We start from the raw sequence: 26,584 nt of genomic DNA, 5'->3' as shown, positions 1-26,584 counted from the left end.
TGCTAGGGCAAACAGTGTTTTAAAAACTCAAATCACAATGTAAAGAGTACATACATAACTACAGGACTTTAAACTCTACATACAAAAAAAACCATCTTCCTGTTTGAACAGTGACCAAAGTAGGTCCATAACCAAAGTCCACTTCCACTGAGTGAACAGAGACCTGTCACCAGCATGTCTGTGAGTATCATCATATTATTGCAACTAGATAGAAATTATAGACAGTTATGAATGCTGATTTTGGGTGATGGAAATGACACAACAAGAGGGGGCATTAACAGTTTGTTTGATTCGACAAACGTAAGGAATCTCCTGTAGATTAAAGTTGTCAAAATCAAAGGCTGATCAACATTTGAATCAAAGTCTTGCTTGTGCTGTAACCAGTGCGCTACCAGGACACTAATGAAACATATTCCTGAAGGATTATTCTAAATCTATACTATATTTTCTTATCTATATTGTACCACTGATTTTTTTGAGTGTTGGTATCCACCACCAGCATGTCTGTTAAACTTTTATTCACAATGCGTCTGTATATATGTGGTAGTGATAAACTTTTTGGAACTTTTATGGGTCCTGTCTTTTTCTTAGCCCATTTCTGTGAATATGGAGATTGATAAACCCATGTCATACAGACTCTGATATGTTGACTCTTTTCGTCTGCAGGTTCCAGTCAGCATGGAGCTGTCTCCCCCTCCCTCAGGTCTAGAAGCAGAATATAAGACACTTTTCACCACAGACTGCCTTCTCTTCCTCCATGAGCTGATCTCCACATTTAATGAGGAGGTGGATCAGGTAAGACACCTGGGAAAAAAGGCTTTTTTATTTAATGCATGGAGGACTTGTTTAAGATGAGGCATCTACTGTTTTCTATTCAGGTCCTGCAGTTACGAGTGACTAGAAAAGTAAATTTGGACCTTTCGGGTGACCTGCCAAACTTTCTGGAAAGCACCACACATATCAGGAGAGACCCAGCCTGGAGGGTGCTCCCCGTACCCCCGAGGCTCCAAAGAAGACATGTGGATATTGGGGATCTGGCTCCTTGTGATACCCAGTGCTTCATTAAAGCTCTCCAGTCACCAGCGCAAGGCATACAGGTACCACCTCTGTCATTTATCTATATTACCACATGAGACCAACACAATAACTGTATATTGTATGCCAACACTGTCACTCCAAAATCGTCAAATTTGGCAGCTTGGTCAGTGGCCCTACACTTTAAACTATGACGCTCTTCGTACCCCTCTAGCATCAGTTTGAGATGCGTCAGTTTCTGCTCATTACATGCAAACAGAGTCTTGGGCACCAAAACTTCTTGGCAAGGTCTGGCAAAAGATCGTGGTTTGGTAGAATAAGTATATTTGTTATGTAAGTTAAGTATGTTACATAAATCAACTTACATATGCAAGTTAAATGAAGTTGACTTTTGGTTTCATGGGACATGAACAGCAGTCTCCTGGGTGAAAGTACTGTTTGTTTGACCCATCCATCCACTATGACCTCCTCCCTTAGTTGCTCTTTATACTGTGTCACCTGACTTCCTCCTTTGCTCAGGTCATATTTCCCACAGACACGTTGTGTCATAGTTTGAAAGGGCCACTGACCAAGTTGCTGTATTTGACAAGTTGTGAGGGAGAACACCCTGTGGATAATGCTGTACTGTTTGGTCATGAAAAGCTTTATTATAATTTCCAAATATGAAAATGATTTTATTGGGAGAACACTGACATGTAGCGAGTAACTTCAGTGGAAGTCATATTAAACTTAACACTTAATGTGAATCATCAATATCCTTTGATTCCAGTAAGGCATATGGCTATGTGAGAATTACAGCATGATTATCTTATTCAGTAATATGAATTTTTTTTAAATTTATTTTGACTCCCTCCCACATACAACACATACACCTGCAGCCACAAATACTCACTGGAGCACCAAATGAAGATTAAACCACTGCTGAAAAGAGTCCCCCAACAATTGGCTATTTTCTGCAAGTGTTAAACGTTAAATGTTGGACAAATTTGGCCAGCTGTTGTAGGAAATTATACTGTGCCTTTCAAAAAAATCCTAGTTTAAGGAGCCAAACAGCAAAATGAAGAGACAGAAAAAAACATACAACACTACAGACATACAATGTCATCATGTAAGATAGGGAAGGAAAGTTAAAAACTCTTAAGGGATGGACTAACACATTGGTTTTGACATTTTTGTGGGAGTTCTAGACAATGAAAAAAAATAACACCAGCCTTGTCTTTAAATACCAAAATCTTCCTTTGTAGAATAGTTCTTTCCAAGTTTCCATACATACAGTAGGCTTACCAGTGATACTTGAGGTGTCACTGTTAGCATTGATGCCAGTGCCTTTGCAAAGTAGAAAATTGTGTCCCATGTGATCACAACTGCACTCTCATAGTGGCACTATGAGAGTGCAGACCTCTACCATGGCCAGTAGTCCAGTCTTGCATGATATGTAAATCTGCATGCAACCATTATATCTGGATATATTCCTAAAACTATTAGAATCATGTTAAAAGAGCGCTCCAAAAGGACTACTTCTGTATGAAGTTTGAGTACATGTGTAGGCTCCCCTCACATTTACACCATATTTCACCAGGATTTGGGAAGTGAGATTTTTCATGCTCTTCAGTGTGCAAATAATAGTCTGTCGTCATTTTGTAGACCATGGAATCACATCCAAATTTCTCAGTAGAAAGCTAATATTGCAAATCCTGGTGAAATAATGTGTAACTGTCCAATCAATGTCTTCAAACAGTTGGTGAAAGAACTTTCACTTTTGAACCAATTCTGAACGTCTTTTTACGTCATCATTTTTAAATGTTAAACCTCAAAATGCTCTCTGTAGGACTTTATTGTAAAAGTGGTTCTGGCTGTAGGATGACAACAACAGCCCACCAGCATAATTGAAGATACATACTTAGTTATACTAACACATTTACAGCCGCCACTTAAAAAATACAGACCATGTGACACATATTACAATGAGTTTGTATTTATTAAGCAACAATTTAAATAAGTCATGAAAAATGCTCTTTAAATACAATTACAGTGAAATAGAAAAAGTTTGACATGGTGGAAACCTGTAATAAAACAAGTATTTAAAAGAATTGTAATTTCACTATCCGCCCGGTGGATTGGAGCTGCTCCAAATTTAATGAGTTCATACTTGGCCCATGCTTAACCCCCCATCACGTTTCATGAAAAAAGGTAGAGTAGAGGTCAGTAGATTTTCTAATCCTGCTGTATTAGCTTTTATTATTCTGGGTTTTTGTTTGTCTTTCCCACTTGGATGCAAAAGAACAAGCTGAAATCACACCCTTGACACCTTCTAAAGAAAATGTTAAAGTAGCTTAGCTTAGCATTCAGCTCAAATCACTATCATCTATAAGCACAGCCTCACAGAGTCACTATGACTGCAGACTCCTCGTACAGCTTTTGTGCTGTGTCACTGAAGAAAGACTCACCTGAAATTCTTTTTTTGGTTTCAGGTGGACTTTGATGATGGGAACTGCCCGACATATTACAACCAGATCAAAGGCATTCATAATGTTTATAAGGCAGTTCACAACCACCTCCCCAGTAAGTGGTTTACTTAATTCTGATGCTGATGTTGGCACTGATTCATTACTGTACATGGATAGGGGTATTTGTGTGCTCTCAGTCCAAGTATAGATAGTTTATAGTGTCCGGGCATGTGAGTGGAGGTTGCTTAAACATCGTGGCAGGCACAGGTAAGAGCGCATACCTCACAAGATGGCACCTCCCACCCAAAAAAACTCAACTTCACATTCTTTAGTCAAGGTGTGACAGTCCACATCCTCTCATGTACCACACCATCTTTCATGTGTTTACAGATGTTCCACACATATCTCAGGCTCCAGTGCTGATGCTCCGTCCTCGCGCCTGGAACATGGTGGAGCACAACATGATGGTAGTATAACATCTGTACTTCACTTCACTCACTTTATTTACTCAGTGCAGAACTCCTAAATAAACTCCTAATCCTAAACTTCTGCTGTCAGAATAATTTGAAAGATGCTATCATCGCATTATAGCTGATTGTTTTCATAGAAATATGTCAAGATTTTACAACTTTTAAGCCAGTAAAATAACCATATAAGGCCTCAGCAAGTCTCTGTATTTTTTTCCATTGGAGGAGACTTTAAAAAAGCATTCTAACTTTTAGGTAAGGTTAATTTTACAGAAGATTTCACGTAATGATTACCCCAACAAGTAGATTGATTTTTTAAAATAAATTAATAAATAATAATGATAATTTAAGAAATAAAATAATTCCCTTATTTGGTTCCTGTTGGAAATGTCCTAAGGTTGGGGCAACTCTTCATCTCAGTATTTCTTAAGCCTTGGCTACATCCCTGGCTTTTGATTAATATTCAACAGCATATTAACAGTTGTTCACTGGTCCAGGACATAACTGTTTGATTTGCAGGAACTGACATGTTTACTTATGTTGAAACTTTTTTTTTTCTTTTTTCTGTTTTTTTTTTTTACACATTTACTGGTTCTAACTGCTCAGTGAGGATTTATTGCCTCACAGTAGGTCACAAACATTACATTTATATTAATTTAAACTGAATATTAACAGACAAAATCAGCAGTTTTTTCAAAATAAATTTGGTGCTGTGATAACACATGATGGGCATTTATCTTTATTTTTGACATGCTATAGGCTAAATTAGTATATGAATAAGCATAGGAAAATAATCCATAGCCTACATAAAGAGGATGTTATGTGTGTTTCAGGTGGAGGGGAGGGAGGCTCCTGGTCCTCTCTTTGACTTTGGACTCCTCATGTTTCACTGTGGAAGGACACTTTTTGAAAACAAGAGTGGACCCTTTTTCTACCTCTCAAAAGTAACACACACACACACACACACACATAGATAATTTGTGTAATATGAACATAAAGCTTTAATGTTCCTCCTTGTTCTGCAGGTGGAAAGCTTCATGGAGGCCAGACTGTGGAACAAGATTTTTCTCTGGACACAACACAAGGTCTGCACGTGTGTCAGCGTTTATGCACATATCAACCATCTATTTTCCTGATCACTTTCATGTTGTATCAGTTTTAAACAAAAATACCCAGGTTTGGTTTGAGAGGAGCAGATGAAGATGATTTTGTCATCAGGAAGTGTATTTTGATGTTCGTATTAATAAGTCAAACTTAACTTTAATTTAACATCTTAACGTGCCAAATACGCATTAGGATGGCAGAAAATTCCCTATTGACAAAGGCCTAGGCTACATTTCTGACTTCTTCAGAATATTTAGAATATTAAAGATTCCATTCCTTTGGCTGGCCACCCCTTTTCGACGTAGCAACTGCGTTGGCCAATGTGGGCTTCTGTGAGTAAGTACGTTTTGGCTACGTACCTATCACCTTTCGTTGAGTTGAGTACTTTATTCAATCCTTCACAGGAAATTAGTGTTACAGCAGCCATATTTGAACACACATACATACATATATAAATAAAGATAAAAAACAGAAAACGCACACTGTCACGTATGTGTCATAAGTGCTCATTAAAAAGTTTCATTGCAGCAGGAATAAAAGACCTCCTGCTGCGCTCTGACTTTCACCTAGGAATAATCAGTCTGTCACTGAAGGTGCTCCCTTTGATCACCCCCAGTGCATGAAGTGGATGGGAGGGATCTTTCAAGATTGCCCTCATCTTGGACAGCATCCTGTCTTCCGCCACCTGCTGGACTTATACCACAATTGGTGCTCAGTACTGTCTAAAACAGATTTCTCAATGGAAGTTTGTCACTGGCATCAATTTTTACACTGCCAGTCACATGAATATGGTGTATGTAAGTGTTGAGTCAGAATTTTTTTAGTTCCTACGTTCCCTGAAGGCACTGTCACTCAAGATTCCACACCCCTCTCAGTTGATGCCACGCCTCCCACGCCACATCAGGGTCAAAAGTCTGAAACTCAAAAAACAGATTTGAAACTGAAAAAAAAAGATTTGAAATTGAAAAAATAAGATCTGAATCTGAAAAGATAAAACATGCAACTGAAAAAAATAAAACCTCAAATGTTAAAATATATATGGAAGTGAAAAGTGAAAATAAATGATTCATTCAAAAGAATTACCAAAGTGAATCAAAATTATATTTAACCTGAAAAAGCGTTTCATATACTTATTTTTATTTTGAATACATTGTTGTATTTTTCGAAATTCAAGATCAACATGTGAATTTTCAGTTTCAAATTTTATTTTTTCAAGTACAAAACATTTGACCCTAATGTAGCTCCATAGCAAACAATTTACATATTTCTGTACTAATTTTTAGCTCCATGTAAGGTGAAAAAGCGTGATGTTTCTCAGCTAATACTCTGGAGTTCTACCAAGTGAAACATGGTGCTGAATTCAGCAGCAGACCACAGTAATATAAAGTAGTAGTTAAACAAATAACCTCAGACATTCATTATATGATTTGAAAGAATTAATGCAAATCAGTAAACACTCAGAATAGATGACTGAACACTATGCCCTATGTACTCTAATTTAATTCTGCCATCTAGTGGACACTAAGAATGCAGACCGAATACTATTTAAATGTATTATTTTATCAGTTTCCCCTCCAAAACTGGTGAAATGGTTGCACCTAATATTAAACCTCTTTAGAGTTCAGAGATGTACTTGTTAACAGAGCATTTTCTGTTCTTAATGTGCATTTGACAAACGAGACAAACAAGGGATTGTGCCTTCAAAACCAGGTAGTTTAAGCCTTGAAGTAAGCAAGAAGTTTAAGCATGAACTTTTCCTAACCATAACCAAGTGTTTTTTTGCCTAAACCTAATTACGTGTTAACCACAGCATTGTTGAAACATATCTGCAACATAATAACATGCAAATGTAATGTGTCCGTGGTTCAACGTACAATGGCGGCATTTTTTCTGGCAATACGTTAGATTTTTTTGCCAGCGTTGGGTCAAAGGAGCATTAGGGCCGCTGAGTTTTAAGAATCAAAAGAATCAAGTTATACTATTATGAGAAAAATACAAGTGGAAATGTAAACAGGTGAGAGCAGTTTGTCAGTGGAATGCGCTGTAGTTATTTTTTACCAATAAGCACCTTATTACTAGAGAATTCTGAATAGACATGAAAGCAATTACCTGAAATATGAGTCACTTAATCAGACTTGCTGTGAGACAGTCACTTCCTCCAAACCAAGATCAAAACACAACTTCATGGCATGAGTAAATGACTAAAGCCTGGTCGACTTTACCACTCTCAGGAAATGACATGAAAGGTCGCCAGAGTTAACTATTGTAGTAGCTGTGCACTGAGTGAATGTCTAACCCAGTCGCCAAAATAAATGTTTGGATTGTGAGCTTCTGCAAACCACAGATCTGTTACATTTGTACGTTTCATATGTAGGCGATATGTTAAAACTTGACATTTCTTGATTTCAATTTATGTTGTGGATACCATTTGGTTAGGTTTAGGCACAAAAAACACTTGCTTAGGGTCAGAAAGAGATCATGTCTTAGCTTAAAATACCTGGTTTGGTTGCCACAAACGCAGCTCAACATGTTCCAACCTGTTGTTAAAAATGTCTGCTTTTGTAGGTCTCCAACAGCAGTCTGCTACTTGACAAAGTCAGCTCATATACATGTAATCTGAACTATGTCACACATATGAAAAATACAAATGTAACATATCCATGGTTTGCAGAAACTTACAATACCAACAATTTATCCTGGTGACTGGGCTGGAATAGGTTGCTGGAAAGTAGTTACAGGCAACATTTTGTTCTTGAAGCGACCTTTTTATCCTAATCATGTATTTTGTCAAAATATTACCACTTTATTCTTGTGAAATTACAGCTGTAGCCCCAAAATGTTCTGACTTTTTTTGTGTTACTTTATTCTCAAAATCCTAGGTCACCTGTCTGTGTTCCTGATATTTGAACTCAGTCATAGTGTACACTGTAGAGTGCATGCAGAGCCCTCCGGTGTTCACAAGGTGCACTTGCACCACAAATTTAAAAAACAAAACAAAAAGTTTAAAGTTAAAGATCTAAGGCTTTTTTTATGCACTCAGTAGATATACTTCTCTTAAATGATGATGACAAGAAATATAACTGTTGAGTGTATGCAAAAATCTTAGATCTTTAACATAAACCTGTGAAAAATGGGAGCAAAAACAAAAGTGCTGCATTTCAATTTTTGTCACATCCAACAACCTTAAGGGGGAAATACAGCCATTTTCAAAATTCATACGTTTTTCCAAAAATATAAGATAACAGGACTAACTCTCCTTAAAACAAAAACTATAGTGTGCTAAAATTAAAACTTGTGATGTCATAGGGTATAAAGTCTGCAGCTGCCATAGACAATGACTGGTGAAAGATGTTCTGGATCAGTAGTTCCCAACTGGTCCAGCCACGGACACCAGATTTCTCCTTAGTCATTAGTTCAAAGTCCACACAGTTTAATATATTCAGTGTCCTACTTGTGTTTGGCCATGTCATCGAGTTAGTTTGCTGTCTCTGTCAAGTAGCTGTCCGTTAGTCACTTACTCTACAGCAGGAAACGGCACTTCAAAATAAAAGCTCTACACCGTTCTTAAAAATCAAGTGTTTTTTTCAAACTTGACACGTTCGCGAGTCATTTGCAGTACATTCAGAATGGACCCACCACGACCCACAAGTTGGGAACCACCGTTCTAGATGACACTGAGAGCAGCCAAGGGAATGTTCTCAGTATATGGGTACATTTTCTGTTTCATGACTGAGAACTTGATAATATCATAAAGCTCATTTGGGTATTAAAAAGGAAACAAACACACAGACTCCAGTTCAGTGTCTATGAAGCAGCTCCAGATTTTATACTTGGCTTTAAACTTGTGATGTATACTTTATACATCACAAGTTTGAGACTTCTCTGGTTCCTGGCTTTGATAGAGAGAAGCTCATGTGCACAGATATCATTTTTACTTAAGATGAAAACATAACATAACTTAACATAAAAATAACATATTGGAATTCTTAATGTAGGTGGTGTTCCCTTTTAAGGCTACACCTTCTTATTTACATACATTTAGAGAAGCTGAATTGTAAATGGAAGAGTGACTGATTTTCCTGTATATCAGATGTTTTTAATTGAAGTTTCACTTTTGCTTCTCTGCTTGGGCTTTTTTATTGCAGGTTTATCACATGAATTTTACTTTCCATTTTCAAATGTCGGTTTCATGAAATCAATCAGTCATTTGTAATCCCCTTTTTTTAAAATTTATTTAGCCCCTTTTCCACTGCACAAAAAAACTAATTAACTACACACTAACATCTGGCTTTTTAATGTAATGGGAAAGGTAACAGTCAGCATTGACTGTAATTGACAGCATGACAGTAGTTGACAGCATGACAGTAGTTGACAGCATGACAGTAGTCAGTAGTTTTTATTGGCTCCAGTTCCAATCAGCAGTGATGGAAACACAATATACCTGTGAACCCACTAATTTTAGCCCTTTAACTAGCGACATGCAAATACGCACCACCACAAAATACTGTCTTTCTCTGCCCAAGCAGCACTCAAACACTGATCCAAATAAGTCTGCACCGAGTTTGAAAGAGAGACTGAACATGTAAGAGATATTAAATATATTTATATAAGAGAAGTTTTCACAGGCCTCCATACTGCTATCTACTCTTTACTAACCTCTTTTCTGACCTGTCTGGGATGTCAAACATGGCACACCAAAACCCCAGGTTTTCCTGTGTTTAAAAAAAAACTGTGCACACGCGCTAAATTTGGTGGAAAAGGGGTATTTTTAACTTGGCATTTTATGCCAGTAGTAGTATCAAAATAATATGTGAAATGGTACGTCATAGTTGTACCTAAATGAATTTGTGTGTGTACGTGTGTGTCATTGTGTTTAGTTGGGCCTTCCACTGGGCAGCATCAAGGCAACGGTGCTAATTGAAAATGTATTGGCATCATTTGAGATGGAGGAGATTCTCTATGAGCTGCGGGATCATTCAGCAGGACTCAACTGTGGCATCTGGGATTATTCAGCCTCCTTTGTCAATAAGTTTGGTGAGCCAAAGCTTCTGGGTTGTATCTGCTTCTGACATCTCTGTGAACCCTGTGTTTTACACTCTAAACCCAATCATTGCCTCAGGAAAGGTCTAGTGCCAAATGACATTTAGGGTTCATAGACAAGGTATGATGGTGTGTATTTATTATGAATAACTTTTTACAATAAAAAATGTGTACATAAAAGCTATGGGGAAAAAGGTTACCCCTGTCTCACTGAAGTCAAGAGGTCATGTTTTTTTCACTAGGTCACCGCCAAGCCTTCCTGCTGCCTGACCGCAGTAAATATGTCAACATGGAGAAGCGTTTTCTGCGCACCTACATGGACCTGTTGGTTCAGACGTGTCATCGGAGGGGAGCGCTGGCCACAGGAGGCATGGCTGCCCTGCTGCTGCCTCAGGACCCACTCAGTGATTCCCACAAGAGAGTGTTGGCTACTGTCACCAGGTCGGAACATCACTGTTCATCACATACCTGTCCATGAGAGTGAATGAGAAAAGCATTGCATTGCAGAAAATATAAACTCACTGATGAATTTACTGAGGTTGCGCTTTCTGTCACAGAGCTCTTATCCTTGTCACTGAAAATCAACATAGTCTCACAAATTAAACTGCCTCTCTGGTTATCCAGGCATGTGGTAAAGACATTCATGGGAACAACATGACTAAAAGCCACATGACCAGTCATTAGTCAAAGCAGAATACAAAATTACTGGAGGGAATGATATACATATTAATCAGTATGTAGGAAGGCTAGTAATCAGCGCTTTAACCTACATCATGCTTTGATAACAGCTGAGTGGGATTTTCAAAGAAGGCAGATGGACCTGTCCTTTAACAATCTAATAGTGTAACACAGTATAAAAATATACAACAATCAGCCAAAACATTAAAACCACTGGCAGATGAAGTGGATAACACTCATTATCTCATTACAATGCAATGTTCTGCCGAGAAACCTTGGGTCCTGGCATCGCACCACCCACCCAAACACTGTTATAATCCAAGTACACCCTCTCATGGCAACGGCCCCTCCCAGTGGCCGTGACCCCCCCAGCAGGACTATGTGCCATGCAACATCACAATAACTGCTCAGAAATGGCCAAAGGAACATAGCAAAGAGCTCAAGGCGTCGATTTAACCTCCAAGTTCCCCAGATCCCAATCTGATCAAGCATCTGTTGGATGTGCCGATACCCAACCTCACAACCCACAGAACTCAAAGGTCGACAGATCAGAGCCAAGTCCGAACCCAAGACGTCCTACCATGGATTGGGGTTACCTCTGTGGTACCACCATGTCCCGTGAATGCTCGCTCAGGTTGGTATCTGGGGAAATTGGAAGCCAGGTTGATGCCTCGAGGTTTTTGTCACATTCCTCAGACCATTCCTGAGCTGTTTTTGGGGTCGGGCAGGGCGCAGGGTGCACTCCCTGATGGCCACTCCCATCAGGGAGTGCTGTTGTTATGAGATATACTTGGTCTGCAACAGTGTTTTGGTGGGTGAAGCATGTGAGGTGGCATCCAAATGAATGGTCCCAAGGTTTCCCCGCAGAACATTAACGGTTTTAATGTTTGGGCTGATCGGTTTTATTACAGTTCCAGGATATATATGACTGCAAATTGAGTTCTTTTACTTTTGATACTTTAGAGTTTATTTTTATCTGATAATACTTTTTAACTTTTAATTAAGTAGGGTGCAGGACTTCTATTTGTAATGGATTACCATTGCACTTAGTACTCAGTATGACCCGTTTAGGTCAAATTGAGGCTCATTTTCAATGAACATTCTCAAGTATTTCATTTGTCCCAAGACATCTGATTAAGTTATTGCTACGTTGTAACGTAATTAATGAAGTATACAGTATCATCAACGTACATGTACACTGGTGATGTCTGTATTCTATGCTGAGTTGTCAGATGTCATTGTCACAGTGCCCACATTTTTAAACTGAAATATGACAATGGCTCTGACACTGTTTTCTCCCACCTGTCAGACTGAAGTTGCTGGAGATCAATGCAGGTGTGGACGGTTTCATGGTTTATGATCTGAGCTTGATTGAGCCCATGCAGAAAGTAAGCACTGGACTATGAGCCATAAAAAGGGTTCTATACATACAGAGTGGCTAATAATGACTTACGTTTTCTGTTTATGGTAATTCCTCACCTCTTCCAGCTCTTCAAGCTCCACACTGAAGGGGATAACCAGCTTCACCAGCTTCGAAATGACATCACTGTAACTCCTGACGACCTGCTGTCCATGCCTTCGGTCAGATGCTCGGTTGTCTCAGAAATTAACCGCATAATTAACCACATATTGTTTGCTTATGAGCCTTTGAGTTTTGGGCTGCCACATTAATTGTCTTTCGCAAAGAATGACTCCATGCCTTACTCTGAATGATTCAAGTATGTTGCTGCAATTTATTCATAGATTGAAACTAAACAATATCATTTCAAACTTGTCCATGTTTGCAAGCAGCTAAAGGCTCAGACCTACCCCCCACATTAAACAGACACGGACGCAGTTCTAAGTATAGTACAAATGACAGTCAACTTCAGCCCCCGGCAGTAAATGGGAGGGCTGAGAGTTGAGCTTACCATCCGCCTACCACCTATATTGGGTGAAAGTGAAACTAAATGATGCTGTTGGGTCTAGAGTGATTGTCTGTCAAATATCCAACTTAAAACTAACTTCAGTACAGCGTGGCTGGCTTGAAAGCAATGCTTTGGACTGGACTGTTGTGCAGGAGCAAGAGACTGGAGCATATGCAGTTCGCATGCTTGCTATGTCCAGAGTCCCACGTGCCTCCAGATCAGCTTCATTGCACCTTGTTATAGAATCTCCAACTCTGTTGAAGTCTACTACAGGGATGAACACCATTATTCCAAAACATGTTCCCTCATTTAGTGTCGTGATTGCTTTTGTTGATAAAAGAACTCAACATTTTCATACATGTGATACAGTCTGATAGGATGACGATATTATTCTGACCTTAATAGCCTTATGTTAAAGAACAGGATATGCTGTATTAGTCTCTAGTAATGAATTATTTTTGGGTGTTTTTTGTTTGTCCCCAGGGAGGAGTCACACTTTATGGTTTAAAACACAACATTTCAGTTGGTGTCCTCTTCATTAATGCTTGGCTATCAGGTGTGCACACTCACATGTTATTATTCTCTTCATCTTTGAGAGGAGAAGTGAGGATGAAGTCATATTGCACAGACCGTTAAAACATGTTCTGTTTCCCAGGTGTAGGCCACTTTTTCTACAGAGGCCAGGTCGAAGATTCAGCCACAGCAGAGATTTCCAGATCACAGGTGGGTTTAGGATCTCATGATCCAAGTTCAGCAGCCACCCCTGTGGGGCATCACTTACTGCAAACTGGAAAGTACAGAGTGTGTGCCTCCTATGTCCTATAAATATATATTTTTAATATTAGGAAATGTTTAAATTGTTTCAGTCTGAGTCAGAATCCTGACCACTGAGATACAGAAATATGCAGAACTTTAAGCCTTAATAAAATGTAACCAGGTGAGTTATATAAAAAATCACACACACACACACACACACACACACACACACACCACCACCACCACCACTACTACCTGTACAGTTGTCCTGAATATTGAAATTAGCTCTAGAGACCAAAACAAGGATTTATACCAGGCTGTAAACATATTTATTTCTGCTGTAAAGTTAGGCATTTTAACATGGGGCTCTATGGGGGCTGACTTGCTCTCGGAGGCAGCCTCAGGTGGCCAATTAAGGAACTGCATTTTTTTGGCACTAATGCATTGGCCTCAATTTTCATTTCCAGATTTTGTGGCTTGTTTGAAGCACAATGTCTGCCTGCTGGTGGCACTAGATTAAAAGTCAGAGGATCACCAGTCATTACAAATCATCTTCTGGGGACCATGAATGTCTGTACAAAATGTAAAATAAATCTATCCAACAGTTGTGTCTATATTTCAGTCTGAAAGTACCAACACTGCAATCCATGGAGTGATCTGATTTGACTGACAGTGGCCTACAGCACACAAGCACACAACCCACCAATGACATCACATGATTCAAATGTTGCTACATCCTGATTGTTATGTGACATCATGTTTTTCAAAAAGAGCCCTGCCCACTTCGAATCAGTAAAAAGAGCACAGACAGAAATTACTTGAGAAGAGATTTGGAATTATCAAAAGTGTTCTAACCTTTTTTTCAATTGAAATATGAAACCCTTTTTATTAAATGTAAAGATTAAGAGAAAACATTCACTCATAGTTTCTTGTTAACCAGCATTTGACCCTTAAGTATGAATAACCTGGCATTATACTCTGTGTGTGTGTGTGTGTGTGTGTGTGTGTGTGAGTGTCTGTCAGGTGTGGCAGTGGATCCGTCATCAGACTCAGCTGGAGGATGACAGCAGGGTGGTGAGCAAGCGGCTGGTGACTGACCTCACCAAGGAGGTCATGATGGAGCTCAGGGCTTCCTGTCACATTGTTGGGTAGGCAGACACTCCTTCAGAACACCTTAAAGCTATTGTTGGCAACTTTTATGGCAAAAACCTTTTGCCATCCATCCATCCATTCATCCATTGTCTACCGCTTGTCCGAAGCTGGGTTGCAGAGGCAGCAGGCTGAGTTAAGTATTCCAGATGTCCCTCTCCCCAGCAACGCTTTCCATCTCCTCCTGGGGCATCCTGAGGCGTTCCCAGGCCAGACAAAATATGTAATCCCTCCAGCGTGTTTGGGGTCTGCCCCGTGGCCCCAGGAGGCATCCTGATCAGACGCCCGAACCACAACTGACCCTTTTTGACACAAAGGAGCAGCGGCTCTCTCCGGATGTCCGAGCTCCTCACCCTATCTCTAAGGCTAAGCCCAGCCACCCTTCGGAGGAAACTCATTCTGGTCTTTTTGTCATATTTTCTGAAACTGTCACTGCCTCCACGGTGTATTTCATGTACCTTTGCCTCTTCATATTGCTTATAATGGCATTTGCATTCGCACGTGAACGAAAAATAACCAATCAGAGCTGAGGAGTCTCTAACACAGCTGACAATCACGTCAGTTACTGCTCCTGAACTGCGGTCAATGTGTCAAACTAGGCAGCACTGACCAAATATGAATCAGGATTCTGTTACTGCATTGCCTATTTCTGCATAGCTTCTTGTAAGCTAAAGAAAGTACATTGTGTCTCTGTTGCCCTGCTGGTGAGAAAAAGGAAAAGAAAAAAAACAAAAGAGCAGCTGAAATGTTAATGGTTTACAAAAAAAGATTAACCTAATTATCACTGGATGTATCTGTATCACTGGAGAATAGTCTGTGGTATCTGCACTGTGGCTCAGGTGTTTCTCTCTCTGTCTTCTTCAGGGCTAAACAGAGGTTACATACAGCAGCTGACATCTTCCTGGAGGTGGTCCTAAAGAGAGATTTCCCAGAGTTCATCACCACCTACTTGAATCAGGAGCACACCTTTCTCAGCTCCCAGAGGGCTGGACAGGTGGAGGCTCATGACGAAGACACACCCCAATCCAAAATGTGAGGGTTCAGCTGGGAGACTGCTTCCTGTTCTTACCGCATCAATCTCTGCACATACAGTATCACACTTTGAGGACTTCACTTGGAAATTACAAAGGACGTTATTTTTGGCTATAAAGCCTTAATCAGTCAGTTAAAGAAAATAAGATGAATCGATAATAAATAAAACTTAGTTGTGGCCATCAGAGGTGGAAAAAGTACTGAAAAATTCTACTCAAGTAAAAGTACCTTTACTTTGATGAAATTCTACTTAAGTACAAGTAAAGCTACCCATCTAAAAATCTGCTCAAGTAAAAGTAAAAAGTAGTTGGTTTAAAATGTACTTAAAGTAGAAGTTACTTAATTACTTCCAACAACTTGATGGGGGTCACTCATATGCAGTGCAAATATTTTTCTATGATGAACCATAGAATTCAATTACATTTAGGGCTGCACAGTATCATTAGAGCATCACCATTGCAATGCGTTCTTGTGCAATAGTCACATTGTGAGACTCGCAGTATAAGTTCATCATATCAATATAATATTAGTCAAAGGCAATATGCCATACTTATTTTGCTGGTTAATACTTTAGGTTGTGAAGTTCTTAATTTCCATGACAGTTTGATTGTAAAATGTATATTTCATGCAAATACAGCCTTTCCAAATCCCAAATGATGACTTCTTTCCAAATAAAGCTATTCAAGTTATTGCAATACACTGTATATTGCAATACATATCGCAGTATACAAAATCTTCCATTGTCAGTTTCGTCTAATATTGCGCAGCCCTCATTCAATTTGACTCACCAACACAACTGTTAGACTGATGATACACAGAGCAACTTTTTTGAGCAATGTTGTTAGGCATTATTCTCAGGGATGCAGACAGGTGTATGGTCAAAAAAGAGAGAGCTTGTCGAAGCAAAGTTCTCAATATTAAAATACACCAACACTAATTTGGAAGAAGAGTGTGTATTCCAAAACTGAACAAATCCATTGAGCAACAGTGTTTCCCCTATATGCAGCTAGCAGCGATGGTGCTTTTTTGCTCTTTAGAAACCACCGTTATATTGGTTGGTGCTACGGACGCTTCATATCCAGGTCAATTCACGCACTTGTGAGTAAAGCATATAAGAGGAGAGGAGAGGGCTCCGTCTGATCTCTTCATAAACTTAAGTTATATTATTTTGAGCAACAGACCATGGGTGCATATCTGATGACAAGTTTGGGGGGGACACACAATCAGTTGTGATTTTTTTTTTTTTTAATTGCAGGTGTGCAAATCATGCCCACAGAGCGCTTGAGATTGCCAGCATATTTCATGATTTCATAAAGGCTCTTCACCAGAGTTGGGTATAACCAAAGTGGTTACTTTTTGCAGTAACGAGTAACCTAACGCATTAGTTTGCTGTTTGAGTAATCAAATACTTGAGTACATTTTCTACATCAGTTACTTCTGTTACTTTTAGAACGCTGGTCCTTCAGCTCCGAAACAGCAACGACTGTCTTTTGGTTCTAATAACAGAGATAACGTTAAACCTATCAGTCCGAAAGAAGTTATGAAGCTTGTGGCTCGCTATGTGGTAGAAGAAATGCTGCCGTTGTCTATGGTGGAGTCTAAAATGAGGTGGAGGAGGACTCGCTGACAGACATATTTCAGACTCAGGACTTGCATTATGCCTGGTTTACACTACACGACTTTTCTTTTTCCGTTCTGAAAGTCACTATGTCACATTACACGATTGTGGAGTCATAAAATCGTGCAGTGACTTGGCCGACAGACATGACACACTACACGATGGTACTAACCAATTATCCCCGGTCGTCTTTCACGACATGTGTGATGTCATCGGGTTATTCTTGTCCTATTTTTATTACTTTCACTATTATTTGAGTCACTGTGTCTGTTCATGTGCCAGCCGACATGTTGTTGTAGTCACCTAAAAGCGCCAGCAGATGGCAGGAGCTACATTTGAAGTACCGTAGGCAAACATTCAAGCTACTGTATCCTCCACAACCAAAGTCCTTACAAATATTTCACAATAAAAGCCTATTTAGAAAATGGAGGGATTCTCTAGCCGAGGTTATAAGAGGCTTTTAATTTGAAACAAGTGTTGAGTTTGAAATGACGGTGCGATATGTTAACTTTACAAAGACAACGGAGCGGATAAAAAGTAAATATATAAACACACAGAGGGATTAATAAATAACGGACCATCTATAATGTAGTTTGTTTCAAATGAAGCTGGGAGCCTCTGCAGTTGTGGTGAGTAAAAGCCCCGCCGCTATTTGTTAATGTTGTTACTTTATGTCCGACCTTGAGGATGTAACGTTACCATTGTTTGCTAGCTTGATGCTAATGACAGTAACGTTAACTCAGCGGGTTGACAAAGTGCCTCTGCTGTTTCACACCATCATTTCCCCCTTTTACTCTGTGTGGTAACATCCCCAGAGGAAATATTAAAAACGCTGGGGTGTTGTTGTCATACAGTTGTCTAGGCAACAGATCATTCTGTGTTTCTACTGGTCAGAGTGACGGCTGTGATGGGAGAATTGGATCTCAGTGAAGGGCAAGTGGTCCATAACTTTAATTTTGGAGACAAAAAAATGTAGGCTTAGCGCCCTGTGGTCCATTGCCCAATAGGAAATGTAGAATACTCAAAACTACTTTAAAAGTGCTTGAGTTACTTTACTCAGGGAGTAATGCTGTAAAGTAACTGGTTACTTTTTTAAAACGTAACACAGTAAAGTACTTTGATTACTTTTAAAGTAACCCTTACCCAACACTGCTCATCACCATCACCAAGGCATTGAAAAAGCACTACACAGAGAATCATATGTTTACCTTTACTGTTTATTTCTCTTAAACAGCCAGTAGTACATGGAGCCAGACATCACCCTCCTTTTCACTGCTTCACTGTTAGTTAATGCTACTTCTTGTTTCAGGGTCTCAGGCATGTTATGTCCACTCACGTTCTCATCTCTCGCCTCTCACAGATTTCCAATTCTCCTCATCATCTTCCCTTTCTCCCAGTATATGGGACTACTGTATACATCAGTGGATATGGATGATTATCAGAATATGAGCCCCTAACTGAGCTTGGTTAAACTAACTGATCATGTTGGAAAATATATTTATAAAAATATTTGTTCCACAATTTTCATTTATTTTAGATTTGGGAATGTGGAGTCGGAAATTACATTTGTTCATTTGTCTACATCCATGCAGACAAATCAACAATATACTTTATCGTGTTATACGGTGAAACGTTTCACTTTATAACGTGATGACTTATATTGTTTACAGTACGGCATGTCATTTCTGTCTCTACATGGTCGCACCTTTACAATCCTCTTTTCTCTGTGTCGCGCACGGCAGAGCACACACACACACACACACACACACACAGGTGAGCACACAAGAGCGTGGCGTGGGCCGTATTTTTCTGACCAACAATTATAAACGGCACTGTGCACACAGGGTTTTCTTTCGTTTCGTTAGTTTCTTCGTTCATTTCAACTGCTGCAAGTGTCTGCTTGTGCTTCTGCTGAAGCACTCCCACCCTCCTCCATCCCTCTATCCAGTGACTCGCCGGCACCGGCCGCTTGTTCTGGGTCAATTCCACGTGAGATTTCTGAGATTCACTCTTTTGGTTTCCATTCATTCCATTCACATGTGACCTAGCGTCTCAGAGCTCTTGTGGCCTAAACAACTATTTAAGTGTTCACACCCACGCAGTGTAGAAAGCCTGTGACTCCCCACCAATCACTGAGAACGGAAGAAGCCTCTAGGATGAGAGGTGAAACATCTTCAAGAAACTCAAGCAAGTCCAGCTGCCTATGATATAGGCCTAGTACTCAGAAGCACTTTTAATGGACAGAAATTGATGGTGCACAATGGCATGATGTGCATATATAATTATAACAACAAGCCGAGGATCACAACTTTGCTCCAACAGCTCAGTTAACAGAAGAAGGACAAAGCCCTTTTTAACCAGGTACACAACACACCGACAAAGGAGATCAGAATAGCAGAGAGAAGCTTCACTGAAATGTTGAAAAACAGGCTAAAATGCTGTGGCAGTGAAGTAGTGTCTTCAGGGCATCACTTGCTACAGTGGATCCCTCCTCCCATACTGTGGTGAAGCAACAACTGGCTTATCACCTGACTGTAGGTTTAACAAAACTCCACCCTATACCTGACTCAACACAGACAGATCAGGAAAGGCTGCCTGTCCTTTCACCTGAGCACACACACTCACACTAACAGACAAGTAACATAAAACTCACTGAGACAAAAACAACAACAGGAGAATTCTGGGATACTGCATCCTCAGCCAGTTAGTGACTGCAGACACTGCTTGGAGTTTTACAGAATAAGGTAACCACGTGATTCAAGTTACTTAAGGGAAACATTCCAGAGGAGGGAGTATTGCCTGTGTTGTGTTTTTGCTTCACTCCCAGAGGAAAATGGCTTCTTGTTCAGTGAAGGATCTCTGCTGCCCTGTGTGCCTTCAGATCTTTAAGTGTCCTGTCATCCTGTCATGTGGCCATAGCTTCTGTAAAGCCTGTCTGCATTGCTGGTGGAAAGAGAACAAAACCTGTGGATGTCCAGTCTGTAAGCAAAGATCTTCAAACACTGAGCCAACATGGAATTTGACATTGAACAAATTGTGTGAGGCCTTCTTACTGGCGAGAGATGTGAGCGCTTCATCAGGCTTTGAGGCTCTCTGCAGTTTGCACTCGGAGAAACTCAAACTTTTCTGTCTGGACGATCAGCAGCCCGTGTGTCTCGTCTGCAGGGATTCGGAAAAACATGCCAGCCACAAATTCAGACCTATTGATGAAGCTGCACACGACCTTGGGGAGGAACTCCAGAAATCTCTGAGGCCATTCGAAAAGAAGCTGTCTCTTTTTATTAAAGTCAAACAACACTGGGATCAAACAGCACAACACATTAAGGTCCAGACACAAAACACAGAGAGGCAAATTAGGGAGCAGTTTAAAAGGCTTCACCAGTTCCTAAAAGAGGAAGAGGAGGTCAGGATAGCTGCTCTGAGGGAGGAAGAGGAGCAGAAGAGCCAGGTGGTGAAGGAGAAGATGGAGGCTGTGAGCAGAGAGATAGAAAACCTTTCAGACACAGTCAGAGGTGCAGAGGAGGAGCTGAGAGCCTCAGACATCTCATTCCTGCACAACTACAAGGCCACAGTGGAAAGTGTCCAGCGGCGCCACCTACTGGATGATCCACAGCTGCTCTCGGGTGCTCTGATAGATGAGGCCAAACACTTGGGCAACCTGACCTTCAACATCTGGATGAAGATGAAGGACATGGTCTCCTACACTCCTTTTATTCTGGACCCAAACACCGCTGGTTCATACCTCGTCCTGTCTGAAGATCTGACCAGTGTGAGAGCTGGGGATGGACAGCAGCTTCCTGACAATCCAGAGAGGATTAAAGATTCGTGCTCGGTCCTGAGCTGCGAGGGATACAACTCAGGAACTCACATCTGGGACATAGAGGTCGGGCAGAACACAACCTGGGAAGTGGCTGTGTTTGAAGCATCTGCCAACAGAAAGGAAAGCATTAACTCTGGATTATGGAGAATAGAGCTTTTTAATGATAAATACAGTGCATACTCCCCATCAGCTAAAGATCCTGTTACTGATATCCAACTGAGCAAAAAACTTGAACGAATCAGAGTGTATCTGGACTGGGACAGAGGAGAGGTGACATTCACAGATCCAGACACTGACACACACATGCACACGTTTGCACACACTTTCACTGACAAGCTGTTTTTATACATTTGGACTGATGATACACTCCCTCTGAAGGTTTTACCAGTGAAGGTTTCTGTGACAGTGGAACAGTAAAGGTAGAAATGATGATGATGCTGATGATGATGAAGTTGATTATGTGCTTCTTAAAGAGAACCTATTGTGCTAATTTTCAGGTTTACATTTTAATTTTGGTTTTCTACTAGAATATGTTTACATGCTTTAACAATAAAAAAAACAAACACATGTTTTCCCTCATACTGTGTGTGCTGGATAGACATGGTCCAGCAGGAATATGATCCAAAATCAGGAGGAGATTTACAACACTGGCAATAACGTTTACATGTTTCCCTGACGCTAGCATGTAGCTACATAGAGTGCCGAAGTCACGCCCCTTCCAGTAGAACTCATGGGACATTAGATTGGAAAAAATATGAATGGCAGTGAATGGGGAGAGAAATATTATCTTTTGTTCCCGTTTGAGTTGCGACATGAAATCTAAGTATGTTGTTATTGAATTTAAAACATAAATTTTAAGGTCAAGAAAGTCATACTTTGTGGTAAAACTGATGAGATATAAGCTTTTTAATTAGAAAGACTCAAGAGTACACAGGAGGAGGTCACATATGTGACAGCATAGCTTTCGCTCGCTTCCTGCAGCGTGGCCTCCCCACTGAAATTCCACTGTTTTATGATTAATCGATTTATGATTGAAGATGTCTGTGTGTTTTGTGCCAGGTTGCAGTCACTCCAGGAAGCGAGCGAAAGCTATGACGTCACATACGCGACCGCCTCCTATGTAGTCTTTCTAATTACGTTTTTTCAAAAGCTTATATCTCAACAGTTTTACCACAAAGTGTGACTTTCTTGACCTTAAAATTTATGTTTTAAATTCATTAACAACATATTTGGATTTCATGTCACAACTCAAACGGGACCAAAAGATAATATTTCTCTCCTCATTCACTGCCATTCATATTTTTTCCGATCTAAGATCCCATGAGCTTCACCAGAAGGGACGTGACTTCAGCACTCTATACAGTGTACTTGCAGCCAGGAATTGACTGTAACAGAGAATAACGGCACTTTCTTCCCCTTAAAAAAAGTTCCCAAATAAGACTTCTAAAAACACCGGACATGTTCCAGCAGGAATTATAGCCGAAATCGAGAAGAAATTTACAAGATCGTCAACTGAGTTTAGGTTTCCCTGATGGGGTCCATGTCATTGGTTCGACAGCCCATTGGTTCGACATCCCATTAGTCCGACTGTCCGCGGTGCTGAACGGCTCGTGGCGGGCGTATGGTGCGCCGCGACTGGCTTGAGGCGGAGCAGGCTCACGGCTTATGTGTTTGTCACTTTCTTTTTCATTTTAACCCACACCATGATCTTTTCCTGACCCTAACCAAGTGGTTTTTGTGCCTAAACCTAACCAGACCTTAACCACAGGGTATCATGATGATTTCGGAATGGACTTCGGAAACAGCGAGTTTAATATGGTCGGAACAATGAGATGTCGAACCAATGGGATGTCGAACCAATGGGCTGTCAAACCAATGGGCAGTTCCCCCCTGATGTTAGCATGTAGTTATGTTAGCGTTGTACTTGCAGCCAAGGAATGACAGTAATAGAGAACAGTGGCACTGTCTACTGTGAAAAATCACCAATAAAAGCTTCTAAAAACAACCGGACATGTTCCGGCAGAATATGATCCAAAATCAGGGAGACATTTACAACAATGGCAACCAAGTTTGTACATGTTTCCCTGACGCTAGCATGTACCTACACTTAGCAGTGTACTTGCAGCACAGGAATTACAGTAACAGTGAATAGCAGCACTTTCTACCCTGAAAAATCACCATTTAAAGTTTCTACAAACACCAGACATGTTCCAGCAAGAATTTGATGTAATATCAGGAAGAAATTCACAACATTGGCAGTTTAGGTCTCCTTGACGTTAGCATGTAGCTACATGTATGTTAGCAGTGTGAGCTGGGGAATGACTAAAAAAGAGAAAAGCAGCACATTCTACTGTGAAAGTCACTCACAAAAGCTTCTAAAATGGCCAGATATGTTCCAGGAATGATCCGAAATCAGGAATAAATTTATATTGCACCTCAGTTTATGTTTCCTTGACATTAGCATGTAGCTACATGTATGTTAGCAGTGCACTTGCAGCCAGGAAATGATTGTAACAGAGAATAGCAGCACTTTCTACTGTGAAAAATTGCTGAAAATAAAAAGCTTCTAAACACAACTGGACATGTTCCAGCAGGAATATGATCATAATTCAGGGAGAAATTTACAACACTGGCAACCGAGTTTACCGAGGCTTCCTTGATGTTAGCATGTAGCGTCATGTAGCAGTGCAGGCCACGTAATGTGACACTTGCAGTAGTGTGCCTAGAGCAGATGACCAAATCTGGCACACTATGACAACTTTAGCAGGTAGAAAAGTAGGAAAACTTTCGGGAGAGAGTGTTCAGAACAGCAGGAAACCTGAGGCTTCCTCACAGGGATTATCTCTATGTACGTTTACCTCATCATTTGAAAATTTTTGCAACATTTAATATGAGAATCCCTTTTTTGTAACAATATCACAGAAAATATGGAAAGCATAATGGGTCCCTTCCAACTTTTGTGTTATTATCGCTTCATAAACATACATTTTTATAACCAAGGCCACATGATAAAAAAGATATTTTCCGTTAGTTCAAGTGACAAAAGCATGTTTTCTTTTGTATTAAGGTTTGCAGATATTTGTTTTTTGTGTATTCAACTCAAAATAATGCAGGTGAATTGGGTTTCATTTGTGCTGCTCGAAGTGCGAAACGTTACAGTGAAAACATTATTGTAAACAATTTTCTTTCTCTCTATATTTTCCTTTCTGTTTTCCCAGAAAATAGTTGAAAGCATCAGTGTGGTGACTTAGTGGCACACCCAGATACTTTTCATAGGGGTGGTCACATGGGGCCATTGAAAATCTTGGGGTGGTGCAATTTGCAGGGGGATAAGGGATCTCCATGAGGAGCTAGCAGTTCAACAGTGGCATACGTCATTGAACCTAAAGATTAACTGAGATGCAGCTCAGTCAAGTTTTACTTAATCATACATCTGTAATATACATTGTGTTTTGGTTAGGCGCTTATTTAAAAATACAAAGTTTCGTGTGTGTAAAGGCTTAGAACATTATGATGGGTAACATTTTTGGGTTGACAGCATTTGTTACACAGATTTGAGGCAACATTTAACCACTCTAGAATTGATTTAAATGGTCAAAAATTCCTTCAAAATACCACATTAAGACACCAAGACCTTGAGGAACACCACTGAAAAATCCATGTTGTGATTTGGTTTAAATAACACTTTTGAGCTTTAGCAGATTGCTCTAAGAATTGCATGTTTTGGCAGTTGGATGGTGAGCACTTCTGTTCTGGAAGGTGCTTAGAAACCCCCTTATTGTCAATATACCTATGAAAGCTGTACGTTTTCTGAGTGCCGAAGGTCTCTAGTTTGTGGCTGTAAAGTCTCATGAGGCTGAGGTCACAATAAGTCATTTTATACAGTGAGGTAAGTTTCAAAAACTGTCTTTTTTTTCATTATAATGAAATTGCTACTTTGGGGACTTACATAATCAGACTTAAAAAACAATTGGGCTTGTTGAATCCACAAGAGTCTCAGCTTTCCAGTCATATCTTAGTTATGTGATTTCAAGACTGATTAGGGACCCCTATTCAAATACAGCATCCTTAAAACAGGCAAAAATACCACATTTATACTGCATGAAAGAAACTGAATGCTTTTAGCCAAAATTGCATGGGATTAGCATGAAGTGGTCATGACTGTAAAACCTGAATTGTGAGTACCCAAAGAACCAATTTTCATTCAGTTATTTTGAAGTGAGAGTTCAAGGGGCCCCTTTGATAATTGCCATGCCAGTTTTCCCCTCTCCAAAATAAACTTAATAAACTTTAGAGGGTTGCTTAGCCCCCTTTGCAACAAGTTAGCATGAAATGGTTGGTGAAAATGACCGTGGCACAGCCTCTTAAAGACAGTAATGTCAGCCTCCAAATATTTCATGGGGCAGGGGGCAGCAGCAGTTGTACCAGGGTGACTAAGGCCTCTCTGGTGTGCTGTTCCTCTGCTGTGTCACATGTAATGAAAGGCTTTCTGTGTTGTTATTTACACAGGCCATGGTTATTTCATGTGAACACAAGGATGTTTCAGCCAGCAGGATTAATAAGGTCAATAAATAGCAAAGCAAATGTATCCAGTGGTTTTTCAGATATCTTAAAATTGAACAAAGTGTTGGTGAAGTGGAAATAATGGTGTTAGAGGAAAGATGAGGGGTAACTCAAATTATTACGATTCATAGTTGGGATATTCATGCATATCTCATGGCAGCCTGAACAACGGTCGTTGTTCAACAAGTGTTGGACTTACCAACAACTTAGTCTTAACTTGCATTAAATCGCTCAGCATAGCATATAATGTCCTACTGACTGTTGGCATTGGAGGATTCTCTGTAATGTTTTTCAACCACGATATGACACAACCAGATCCTCCTGAAGGTGCTTTTGTTTATTCATATTGTACATTTGTACTGTCAGTTGGGAAAATGTTCATATCAGATTCCCTGTAGGCTGCACAATATCCTACCTCACCACATGAATAGTGGAGGTTTAGTCATGGTCAAGTCATGAGAAATGTGAAAACAAAATGCAAAATATCCATATTGCCAACTGTGACAGAAATGTAGGCCTATTAGACATAAAGGAATGTATGATTTTTTTGCATTGTCAAGGTTTCCTCATGAGAGGATGCTCTGGGTGTCTCCAGGTTAAGATAAGATGAAGACTCTGATGATGCTTCTGAAAAAGAAACGAGAAATAGTCTTGACTAAGGGTTACTCAGCACCGTTTTGCCTCCTGTCTGGTGGCGTGATTGTATGTGATTCAGTGTGGCGTGGGGCTTATTGTGTAAAGCTGACTGAATGTAATGTAATTTTAAGCTTTTGGTATGACTGTGTCATGTCTACATGCTGTACCAAATCTCCTTTGTCTGATTTGTGTTGTAATAAACGTATATTCAGGTAAGGACACCTGAGGCTTATTGAGTTTGTTCTATTATTCCTCAAAACAAAGACTGACCAGAAGTACAAGTTTTCAAAATCGAATTGCATTGTCATCAGAAATTTTGAAGCATTTTTCTG

The 26,584-nt window shown here is 40.0% G+C and overlaps 2 protein-coding genes across 3 annotated transcripts; both read left to right on the top strand.

Moving 5' to 3' along the window:
* Positions 1-67: 67 nt before the first annotated feature.
* ugl (ureidoglycolate lyase) lies at positions 68-16,269 on the top strand. 2 transcript variants are annotated; one of them, XM_033632521.2, is made up of 15 exons: positions 68-180; positions 667-795; positions 879-1,097; positions 3,507-3,597; positions 3,873-3,949; positions 4,783-4,893; positions 4,975-5,034; positions 9,931-10,087; positions 10,336-10,534; positions 12,081-12,159; positions 12,260-12,352; positions 13,162-13,234; positions 13,334-13,401; positions 14,458-14,582; positions 15,448-16,269. In XM_033632521.2, exons 1-15 carry the CDS (start codon positions 175-177, stop codon positions 15,617-15,619), a joined length of 1,659 nt encoding a protein of 552 aa, XP_033488412.1. In that variant the 5' UTR covers positions 68-174; the 3' UTR covers positions 15,620-16,269. The 2 variants fall into 2 exon arrangements, with proteins under 2 accessions (XP_033488412.1, XP_033488413.2); XM_033632522.2 differs by lacking the exon at positions 68-180 and adding an exon at positions 499-506.
* A 2,746-nt stretch (positions 16,270-19,015) lies between these two features.
* Positions 19,016-21,856, top strand: LOC144463784 (nuclear factor 7, brain-like). Its single transcript, XM_078169177.1, has one exon. It carries the CDS (start codon positions 20,067-20,069, stop codon positions 21,468-21,470), a length of 1,404 nt encoding a protein of 467 aa, XP_078025303.1. The 5' UTR covers positions 19,016-20,066; the 3' UTR covers positions 21,471-21,856.
* Positions 21,857-26,584: the final 4,728 nt, after the last annotated feature.

The sequence above is a fragment of the Epinephelus lanceolatus genome, chromosome 7, assembly GCF_041903045.1.
Source record: "Epinephelus lanceolatus isolate andai-2023 chromosome 7, ASM4190304v1, whole genome shotgun sequence".
NCBI lineage: Eukaryota > Metazoa > Chordata > Actinopteri > Perciformes > Serranidae > Epinephelus > Epinephelus lanceolatus.
This window is presented reverse-complemented; position numbering and strand designations above follow the sequence as displayed.